General features: G+C 41.2%; 1 protein-coding gene across 1 annotated transcript; it reads right to left on the reverse strand.

Annotated features, from left to right (window-relative positions):
* Positions 1-726: 726 nt before the first annotated feature.
* Positions 727-11608, reverse strand: ca4a (carbonic anhydrase IV a). The gene is made up of 8 exons (XM_033611452.2): positions 11266-11608; positions 6379-6423; positions 4562-4726; positions 4331-4476; positions 3417-3509; positions 3254-3320; positions 2594-2757; positions 727-2476 (listed from the first exon to the last, which is right to left on the reverse strand). Exons 1-8 carry the CDS (start codon positions 11330-11332, stop codon positions 2297-2299), a joined length of 927 nt encoding a protein of 308 aa, XP_033467343.1. The 5' UTR covers positions 11333-11608; the 3' UTR covers positions 727-2296.
* Positions 11609-11854: the final 246 nt, after the last annotated feature.

Genomic DNA, 11854 nt, shown 5'->3' on the forward strand with positions numbered 1-11854 from the left:
GGAGATTTAGGATTTAGTGAAGTTGTATGGGTGCTGTCCTAGAAGCCTGACTAGAAGGCACCCCTGCCAGTTATTAAGCATCCACTCTTTGATCCCCGGTCCCTCCTGATGCTTAACTGAAGAAGCAATGGAGCACAGGAATGAACGGGAGGCTTTCATTCAAGCTTTTGTCTCTGCTCTCTCTCTGTCTCCATGCATGTCTCTCTGTGAGAGGCTGCTGTCTTCCTAAGCCTGTCCATCACAATAAGCCTTTTGATTCCTTAATGACTGTGTTGGAAAAAGCAAAAGAACTGGGGGAGGGGGACATAAGGTAACTCTGAAAAAGCACCTGCAATCTGTCTGATAAGAGTGTTGTCTCATAGATTTTAGCCTGTTTGTGTTATAGTGGGCTGTGTATGATACAGCTATGTGCATTGTGTGTGTAAGTGAACTCTGGCCAAAAATAGCCTCCGTAACATCAAGGACAAGTCAATTAGAAAAGGATTAAGGGATTGGGACCCATGAGCGCCCTCAGACTCTCCCGAAAGCGCGAAGGGGAATCGCGTGGGAAATTGAGAAGCTCGTCTGAGCTCGTAGCAGACAAATGACAGAGCCAACAGAGTGTATTCTAATATCACTTTTCATAGTGCAGAGATGCCGGGAGCAGGGCCGACACTGAAGCTAAACACTGCGTTTGATCACTGGTTCAGATAGCTTGAATTGTGCCCAAGCAAGCAGAAGAGATCATTAAAAAGGCATGTAAGTCATTTATTCTTTTGGAACACATTCTCCATATTATTTATGACACTTTCAAGCATTACAACCAGACAATCTCATACACTTGAACATCATAAGTAAACTTGATTGGTCATGAACAACTTGATGCTTCATATATGGGTTTGCATTCAGTACTATATATCCATATAAACTTTGCAATACATAAATAACAATAACTGTGCGTCTCATATCAATATACACATTCAGTACATAAATACATGTGTACAATGACACAGCATAGAAATATAACTTGATGCCTTTTATGAAACAATGGAAAATATACAGATTCCTTGCTCGCTCATTACAATAAATCTTGCTGAAAAATTGCACAGATCTCTCACTAGAATACATGACGAGTCCTCCTGAATAAATGAGTGAGGACTCAGTGGGGTGTAATTCACAGTCGATAACATTCAGTGCATCCGAGACCCTGCAATACAAGCCATGAACACAGTCACATGTTGTCAAGATGAGCTCACTGAACTTCACGGGTCAAAAATGGGAAATGGAGTGCCTGAGGTGTGGGTATGAATTTTGGCAAGCACGTTTTTCTTGTGTGTGTTTGTGTAGCTTCACTCCGGCAGCTCATTATACACATCTGGGACACAGAGACATGCGGATTCATGCGAGTGTTTGAGATGCATGAAAATAATGACGTCGGTTTAAGAAGTGACATTTCAGAAGTGTTGCTGTCTCCTCACACTGCAGAGAAATGAGGCTGTTGCTCACTTTGTTAGCATCCCTGCATCTTCATCTCTGTCTCAGGTGTCAGCAGCCTCTGACTCTGGGAGGAGATAGACTGCAGCTCTGCTCTCAGAACAGCATGCACTTGTTGTGGATTCAAGGCGAGACCTCACCCCCTCCCCCCTTCCCCAGACCATCTGCTGACTGAGTGGCTGTGTGGGGTTCACCTGACGGCCGCGCTGTGTGCTCCTGGACTTTGACTGAAAAGCCAAACTGCTGACTCCTTTGACCGCTGGCTTTGAAATGGAGCATGTTTATGTTACTCAGTTCTGCTATTATTAGCTCCATGCCGTTCACATGCCCCATTGAGAACAGCACATCATGTGCCAGTTCATGGGGCTGACTTTGGCACTCGACCATCGGCGACTCACACTGACATAAAGCAGAGACTAAATTTACCTGACATTGGGCAAGGAGTACGAGGTCTAAAGTATGTGAGAGTTTGTGCTGGTGTTTATAGGATGATGCTGTGCTGTGAAAAATTAGGGCATGACTAAAGGATGTGAAGTCTGAATTCAGTTGTCACTTGGTAACCTGCTTCTTTATGGCACATTCATAATGCTGAAATAAGACCTACTGCTTTACTACGCATGCATGAATGCTGATCAAACCCTTACAGCACCTTTCGTAAGGCGTCCCTTGAACGCCTTTGTCATTTGTGTTGTAAGAGAGGAATACCAGGGGAGTCATGCCTGCACTATGACGTTGTCCATCATCTTAGCGACCATGCGACTGAGGAGTGATACAGAACTTAATGTGTTCATGGATGTCGCAGTGCAGCACAGGACGCCTCGCTCTAGTTGGGGTGGGATAGTCCCAATGCTGTGGCGATGGCGGCCATTAGGAGGGCGGAGCTGGCCAGGATCACTGCACCTCCGGACCGGTACACCTGTCGGCCGTTCAGGGGCTGGACCGGCCTGAAAGTCCCCACCATCGGCTGTCCATCATGAAACTTGAGCTCAGAGAAGACCCGCAGCTGGAGTATCAGATGATAAACACAGTTGTTAGGTTACAGTTTATGGAAAGAGATGATCAAGATGACTGAATCTAAATTCACTTGCATTTCTCTACATTTTGTGGTTTTAATCCTAACCTGATCAATGCTCAGATGGATGGGATTCTCAAACACAGTCCACACCACAGCCTCAGTGCAGCCCGGAGTGGTCAGGGAGCCCTTGTAGCGGTAATAGGTGGTCAGATTCTGCTCTGGCGGGATCAGTTGTGCCAGAGAGATGGCAGGCAGAGAAGTATTGGCACCTGAAAACAGAGAATCCACAGAGGAAACATTAGCAACGCTGCTGTGCATCCAGGGCCATTAACACCTATTCAACTGTTTTTATTTATTTATTTTTTTTGACTTACTATACTATGACTTTTTTTTTAAACAATTTTAATGACATACTATACTGTGACGTTTTTTTTTTAACATATTACACTATGACTTTTTTTTTAACATATTATACTATGACTTTTTAAAAACTTTATAATGACATACTATATGACTTGACTTTTTTAAATAACATTTTTATGGCATGTTATTCTTGTCATACTATACTGTGAGTTTTTTTTAAATAATATTTTCTAAAGCATACTATACTATGCCTTTTTTTATAAAATCTTAATTAATGTTTTTGATGACCTACTATACTAGGAGTTTTTAAGACTTTTTTTACATACTATACTATGACTTTTTTTTATGATATTACATATGTGCAGCCATGTCTAGTTGCTTATATTGAACTTCAGAACTTACCTGTAGTTTTGATGCTTCGCAGAGCGTTGATGATGGGATCGTATTTTCTGTTTGCACCACTGGACCTCTAAAAAATATACACGTTTCATCAGCATTGTGTCATTCAGACTTGAGGTTTGTAATAGCAGTTTGATCTCAGTAGTAAAGGATTTAAAATAGTTACATCATAGAAGAACCCAAGGACTGCAACTCCCTCTGGATCCGATAGTGCTGTTTTCAGATCAGTGTAATGGTGCTTCATGTGAACAATGTGCAGCTGTAGAGAAAATATTACTGATGTTAAACCTTTTTTTGCAAGTCATGTTTTACAGTATGTGTAGAATCTTACTGTAAATGGGACAAAATAAAATCAGTTTGCAGACATTGCAACATTTGTTGAGTTCATGCTCTAACAAAAACCAATGATAGACTATCAGTTCAAGTTTATCAGCTCTTAATCAAAAACGTGTCTTAAAGGACTTAAATGACATGATCCTACTAACAAGTCTGTGTATCCAAAGCCTGCTATATCATATTCATCTGTTCCATTGAGCTCTATTGTTTCAGAAATACTTTTAGAAACAAGTCAGTGAGCCACATCATTGTTCCTTCAATGCTATGTGTCAACCCTTCATACACCATCCTGCTGCTTTAAACAGTTTCCAACAAATCCACTATTTATTCCTGCTTGAGTAGCGTTTGAGCCTTTAGAAAAACAACAGCCATATATTTATGGCCTGTTTTAAAGATGTATGTCTTGAGTAGGAATGAATGGGCTGGAGGCTGGGAGCCACAGACAGGGTACGGAGGTAGGGAGATGCTGAAAGATGGACTGATGCACAGTTAGTCTTGGTCTTTTAATGAGAAAAATTACACTATGCTTTAGCCTTACACTATAAATGTACAGTACGTTTACAGACATTTTTTAAAAGTTTAATTTATAGAGTAAATCTGCTTTTTTTTTAAACATAATTCAAATCATTTTTCTGTTGTACTCCTGAGTTTCCAGCCTTAATGTGTGAGCGAACCTTTAACAGCTTCAGTTTATAACTTGACTTAAGACAGGCTATGTGTGTTTTGTTTGTCAGGTTAAGGTACCTCCATGGGATACTGCTCCCCGTCGATGGTGTGTTCAGAGCCAGGCCCTCCATTGTTGCCCCAGTGCAGGTGGAACTGCACAGCCTTGTAGGTGGATGGCAGGCCTCCTTCTGAGATGGTGCTCAGGTGAGGAATTCCAACCTGAACTGGAGTGTACACACACCAAGCATTTAGACGTCACATGACAGCTTCAAAGATGGGTATCTGATGTTTAATGGAAAATATGCTTACCTGAGTGGCCGTTGTTTTTGATGGTGCCTCTGAAGAGCTGTTGGTAGTTGTCGAACTGGAAAGGTTTCAGTCGCTCGTCTGGCAGAGTCTTCCTGGTGACAATGTTGATGGGCGACTGGTATCTTCCATCACAGTTTCTGTCGGCGTGGTTCCACTTCTCTGGTCCTAAAACAAGAAAAACACAAGTTACACAAGTCTGGTTTTGGAGTGGGTCATAACACAGAGAGAATTTTTCATTTGTGTTTTATTGCTTTGAAGTCTCACTTTAGACGACCACTTGATTTTAATCAAACATCATTCTGTGGGCATATTGGGTAACATTTTAGATTGTTTTTTTCTTCCCGTCTCTCTGACAGGACAGCTTGCGTGACTGGCGGACTGTAAATCCTTCACTACCCAATTCATGCATGGAGTACCTCAGGGATCAATCCTCGGTCCTTTACTACTCTCCAACTACGTTACCTTTAGGTCAAATTTCAAAATCATCGTATGGATTTTAAATCTAACTGCTGCTTTTGAAACATATGACCACTTGACATTAATTGAACATCTTCAGCATTCTGTTGGCATATCCAGTAATATTTTACATTGTTTTTTTCTTCCTGTCTCTCCGACAGGACATCTTGTGTGACTATAGTGGACTGTAAATCCTCCACTACCCAATTCATGCATGGAGTACCTTTACTACTCTCCATCCACGTGTTGCCTTCAGGTTAAACGTCTCAAAATCATCGTATCGAGGTTTCATTTTTATGCAGGTGGTTCTCAGTTTTACTATTTTTGTTTTACAAATACAAATTTTACAATTGCAGTTTAATGAAAAACTTGTTATCTCAGAGCCTCCTTCAGTAAAGTGCTAATAAATCCGATTAGTATCATAGATTTAATATTCTTGTCTTCATCCCCGCATTGCAGAAGTCCTAGTGTCACATTTGATTACAGGCTTAATTTTGATTGACAGGTGAACCATGTTGTCCAATCCTGCTTCAGCTGCCTCAGCAAGACTACAAACAAGACCAAATACAAGATTGCAAATTACACCAGTATTAGCATCTCTACATTGGTTGCCTGTACGTTTTAGAATAGATTTAAAGACTTAAGTGATCACCTTCAGTATAAAGGCATGCATGGGATTAGCACCGGTCTATATTTCTGACTTGCCAACCCCATACGAGCCTGAGATCTTTGGCTAGGTCTCTATTAGTAATTAAACTGAAAACCAGAGCCTGGCCTTTTGAAGTCAGGGCCCTACGAGTCTGGAACAGCTCTTTATCTCAACTCAATCACCGGAAAAAATGTTGGTAAAACTGCAAGCCACAGATTTGTTTCATTTGTACGTTATTATGAAGTGTATACACTGAGAGTTAACGGTTCTTGATGTTTCAACAATGCCAAAGGTAACATGGAGTTAGGTTTAGACACAAACACCTCTTGCTTATTATTTGGAAAAGATCATGTTTGGGCTTACAAACAACTGCTTTTTATGATGCTATCCCTGGGTAAACATAGCAACGGGTTGCTAAAAAACACCCGTGTTTGGTGACTAATAAGCTCCTGGAAACACAGCAATGACACGCTGAAAACAATTGGCATTGTTTGTTGGTCTTCAACAGTGGTGTACAGTGTGGCTCGTCTCGCCTAGGTGACACACCGTCTAACATCCCCTCCACCTCCTGGTGTCAGCTCATGTAGAGATGTTGATATAGCATGTATGAAATGTACAAATGGAACATATTCATGGTTTGCTTTTGAAATTTGGTTTTGAAAAGTTGTTTTCTATTTAACAATGTTACACTTTTGTATTTAAATAAGCTTACCATTGCATGGGTGATCACAGGAGAACTGGGACTGATAGCACCAATCTGAAACACAGGAAATGAAACCAGTTTTATCAAGAACAAGGTTTTCATTGATGAGACATCTCCATCTTGAAATTTTCTGTCAAAGCAAATGATGTAAAGAACATGAACACACACTGTATCAGTCAGCCTGCACCGTTAACCTCTGAGTAACACCACCGAGCCTCGGCCTATTGTGAGAGCAGAATGGGATGTTTCCTCTCAACGTATACACTGACAACTGTCCAGCTACATTTTATGTGTATTTATAAATGTGTCCTTTTTTAAAATAGTTTATTTTTTTCCTTTACTGCAATCAGTGAATTGTTCTCCTATTGGTTTAAGTCAGCTGTTATTCCCGGCTATACAAATCCCCCTAATACACAGGAATTGTCTTCCTATTCAGAAAAAAAGTCAGCATTTGTGCTTTATCTTTCCGTGCTATCAGAATACACACAGAGCTAATCTTTTGCATCAGCGAGGGCCTATTCTCACATGTTTGTCTGGGGGTTTATTAATAATTCACAATTGGTTTGCATGTTTCCACCCCGTACTCGGAGACAAATATCTGCAGCTATCTCACACATCAAATATTTATGAAAAACACACATGCCATTGAAAAAATACGGGGAGGGTCTCCCGCTCTGTTATTAGACTGGTGCGAGGGCTTCTCCTGGTGTTTGTGAAGGAAGTCAGTGTTTGGTTTCTTTGCCATGTTGGTAAGCTGTTTCCGCCTGCTCTGGCATGATAATGGGGACTGAAAATAAATGTAGCATGGGGGCAAACATTTGGGTGGGGGGTTCAGATTATATTCACTGGTGCCATCATTCACCGTACTGGCCGCAGTAAATAGAGAGATGCTCATGTCTTTGATTCATTTTGAAATTAATATTCTTGTTGCAGGATTTGCATATGTGTGACCGGAGCGTGAATACTGCAGAGGAAGAAAATATTCCAACTCAGAAAATTCCTAATTACTCTGTGACTACCGCCTGGGTGCTGAGGGTATTAAAAGATTATGATGAATTTCAAACCTTGACTCACATTCGCCTGCTGCATGGTCTAACAGCAGGGGTGGTAGCTGTGAAAATGTCTCCTCAGAAATCTACATTAAAGGGTAACTTAAGTGTTTTTTGACTGGGATCCTACTTTCTCATGATTTTGTGTCTAAGTGACTAATGGGAAAAACCGTTTTTAAAACTGGTCCAATACTCAGCGAGTGCTGCAGCCAGCAGCCATGAAACAGGCTGTAATGTAACCATTTGGGGCATTTGTGCACCATCAATTTACATCCACTAAAATTTGGTTTTTGTCACTGACAGGCTCAGATTGTTTTTCTATGTGTCTGACAACATTATGGAAAGAGAGATAGAGCTTTTTGTTAAAGAGTAAGATCTTTTTTGTTTAAGCAGAAACAGCCCCAGAATCGCTTTCATCAAACTCACTAGACTCCTTAAATAAACAGAAATTCATCGTAAAACACACTTCATTCAAAGTCGACAGAAACAAATAAAGTTAAAAAAAAATAAATAAATAAAAAAGGCCTTGGTTCATCTTTCCACTTTTCAAACAATCACCAACTCTGGTTTGGTTGAAATAAACCCTTAACTCACCCAGTTAGATGTGAAAATATGCTGCATCTTTACACGCTGAAATTATTATTTTTTTTTTTTTAACCTTTTGAAACCTGGAGCAACATCACTTTTCTTGTACTGTTTTCAGACGCCTTTTGTGAGTATTTAAACCTTTGCACCCTGAGCAAATTGGTGTGATTTCTTTCAAAAACATGGGAAAAAAGGCAATGAGCAACTAAGAAATATCCCACAAATTGTAAAAAACAAACGCACAAAAAAACAATAACACAGATTTGGAAAAAAAAAACACCAGGGGGAAAAAACTATATTTATAAATATTATTCTAACAGCAAATTAGCAATTTTTCCAGGTGATTTCCAGGTTTGTTTTATTACAACATAACTTTATTTTTTCTTGTTTTTAATTTTCTCTTTTTCCTAATTTCTTTTTGATTTTCTGGGTCACTTCTTCTTTCGTTGCTCGTTGCCTTCTTCCCACGTTTTAACAAGAAATCAAGCCAATTTGCTCAGGTTTTAAAGGGTTAAATGGAGTCTTGTGGGTTTGGAGAAAGCGATTTCTGTTTCGGGGGGCTGTTTCTGGTAAAACAAAGAGGATCTTACTCTTTAACAAAAAGCTCTATCTCTGTAGGGATCCTTCCCATAATGTTATCAGACATTAAAAACAATCTGAGCCTGTCAGTGGCAAAAAACAAACACTCTTAGTGGACAGAAACTAATAGTACACAAATGCAGCGCTCTCATTTAATACTGGACTCGTTTCAAAAACAGCTGTTCCCATTAGTCACTAAGACACAAACTCATGGGAGTTAAGGGTCCAGCTGTAAAATACTGAAGTCACCCTTTAAGGCCCCAGCTAACATCATTTCTAACATTAGTTTTATCACAGCTGTGTGAGTCCTACAGAGTAAAATGTTTTACATCTGATAACTGGGATAATAAAGCCTCTCCTTCATCAGTCATGATGCTTTTTATAAAACATGACAGCGGCTGACTGACAAAACTGCAGTTAAAGTTTATCCACCTCCACCAACTATACAAACACATAATAATCCGGTTATATAACAGGGTCACTGAGTATTTTTGCTTTTCCTTCTTTTTAAAATAGGAATTTTACAAGTATTTTCACGTCTTCACTGTGACTGCGTGGGTGGTATCGATTAAGTACTGACTGAATTCTTCCTCCATCATTGTCCGTGAGTACAAATATCTATTTTTATGGCTCACAATCGCTCGTTTTTATCTCAGCCAATCAGATTTCTGTCCGCACAATTCTTGACCAATCGGAGCTCGGCTTTGATCTCTGCGCGGCGCAGGGGCGAATGAACAATATGAGGTTCAATGGATCTGAGAGCGCTGCCAAACTAAGGAAACTGTCAAGAAGAACAAAATAAAACAAAGGGCAGTGAAAGGAAAACAAATACAGGCCACGTCTGTGAGCACGTCGGCCACGGTGAAAAGCTGATGTGAATAATGTGAGTGCGTGCCGCGGAGACGGATCGTTTTATGCCATTGTGTTGGGTGGGCCAGACATAAACTGTGCGCTGCAGACGCTGCGCGGAGCACACAAACACGTCCCAAAATAAAGGGACAGATTGAAACTTTATACCCTGTCAACCTCGCACAACCTTGTGCAAACGAGATGTTCGGGACTGGTCTTGTGTCATTGTTTTTTTTGGCTGATGCATTCATGTCCCGGTTTAACACCTCAAACACACAGCACGTTCCTCTCATGCACACAACTTGTTTTGCACCTGCGGGTCTGTGGTGATGAAATGTACCCAGAATAATTGAGATAAGGAGCTCTCTCGTGGTGCGTGTGACCGACATTAGGTCCTCCTCGCTACCTGAATGAGCGCGCATCAAATCCCCCAAATGAGCCACACTGAGCGTGTCTAATAGTTTGGAGTATCTACATGGACTGGTGCTTTATCTCATGGCACAAAGAGATACTCTAAAACAATAAGTCACGCGTATTGTTTAACTCAGGGAGTATTATTAGAGCTTTTAGCTTTGGCTCTATACGCGCTCAAATGACGGCAATTTCTGTTTTAGGGGGGCTGTTTCTGGTTTAACAAAAGGGATTTTAATTTTTCACAAAAGACCTATCTCTGTGGGGATACTTTCCATTATGTTGTCAGTCACTAACTGTGACTAATCTGAGCCGGTCAGTGGCAACAACAAGTTTAGTAGCACCGTTACCAAACAGTTGTTGGCTGCAGGAAACCATTTACTCTCTTCTCTGTTCACACTATGTGACTGCTTTTGTCTCTTTAAGGACTTAATTGGACTTCTGAGCAGCCTGAAACTAATTATACATCCTGATTTTAGCACATTTTCAAGAACAGATGCCCGCACAGTACAAGACGGATATGAATTAAGGAGGAAACGCAGCAGGGGCGCGTTGGTGATATTTCCCTCCAGATGTGTTTATTTGTTAACTGATGACTAATCGCACCGCTTGAAAAGCCTCCAAGTCACCAGCCAGTCATTTCTGATCATTCACGCCATTAGAGACCTTGTGCCAAACCGCCACTGACATTAACGCCTCACAATCCCCCCCGCTGTGAATTTGGAGACATTGGCTGCGCGCAGCTAGACGCGTCTCTCTGCGGCAGCGAGGACGCAAACGTCTGTCATTGGCTCAGCGTGGATGTAAGCAGGTGCACGAGAGGCAGAGGGAGAGATAGAGACACAGAGATGTGTCCGGACACAGAGGGAGTCTCAGCTCGGTCAGATCTGCCTGCTCGTGTCTCACACAGGATCCTATCATGCCCTTGAACAGGGAACAGTGATGTCGGACGCGCGGAGGAGCTACCCGGTGCCACATCAGTGTGATGGAAAGGGCAAGTGTGTGTGCGAGGGAGCTGTGGCTCTTTTTTCCCCTCTGCGGAGCATTTTTATCAATCTGTCTTTTTAGATTTTTGGGATTCCGCGGCATATTAAGTTAATGATTGAATAAAGTGACCGGCATGGTTTGGAAAAAATGGTAAAAGCAACTTCACCTTGCTGCACATCACTCCATATTTAATGTTCAGTGTTTCTATCAATTAAATTGCTTACATTAAGTCAGATATTTATAATCTAAGATGCTCTGGTGTAAAATAACCTCACATTTTGATCAGATATATACAAAAATACACTTTAAAAGACTGAAATTCAGCAGAATAAAAAAAAAACCTACGATTCACTCAATTAACCAACCCCCTGGCAGTATCTGTATACATATAAGCAGTACAGTGTCAAGATAAATCTAAATCATAATTTCCACTCACCTCCGGCTCCTGTGCAGATTGTCCAGGATGATGCCAGGAGAGCGAACAGGATGAGCTGCTGCTGCATGTTGGAGCTGAGTCGAGCGACAGAAGGCAACACAATGACTTGTTTTCCAATGTGATCGCATTCTTGCAGGGGGTCTTATACTTATCTATCACCATACCCCGACAGGAAAGAAAGAGTGGCCCCTCCCCCTTCGGGCATCGCCTCTAATAAAGAGGTAGTGATAAGAGGGGGGCCCCCGTCAATGGGCTCCCGGTGCGCAGGAGCCAGATCCAATGCAATCATTGCTGGTAGAGACACTTCCGGCCGGTTTGATTGGGAATCAGAGGGAGTTAATCATCAATGTGGGGCGGCTCTCAGAGGAGTCACTGTGGAGAGAGAGAAGAATATTCTTGTTATTATTCAGCTCTCATGTTCCTTTGCACTAAAGGTTAGAGAGCTCATTGGATTTCACACAGTCAGCACCACATATGCTCTGTATCAGCAGCTTACTGTATTGAAACTATATCATTCACACTATGAAAAATACTCCATTACATTTAAAATTCAAAATACTACTCAGTAAATATACAAGTATTAGCACCA

This window comes from Epinephelus lanceolatus, chromosome 11 (genome assembly GCF_041903045.1).
Source record: "Epinephelus lanceolatus isolate andai-2023 chromosome 11, ASM4190304v1, whole genome shotgun sequence".
Lineage (NCBI taxonomy): Eukaryota > Metazoa > Chordata > Actinopteri > Perciformes > Serranidae > Epinephelus > Epinephelus lanceolatus.

Bases quoted from the DNA above. Each gene is read 5' to 3' on its own strand.
- ca4a (XM_033611452.2), bottom strand. From the start codon at position 11,332: ATGCAGCAGCAGCTCATCCTGTTCGCTCTCCTGGCATCATCCTGGACA. The intron at 4,477-4,561 runs GTAAGCATATTT...TGTACACTCCAG, and splicing joins CAAAAACAACGGCCACTCAG to TTCAGGTTGGAATTCCTCAC. The intron at 3,321-3,416 runs GTAACTATTTTA...TATATTTTTTAG, and splicing joins TCCTTGGGTTCTTCTATGAT to AGGTCCAGTGGTGCAAACAG.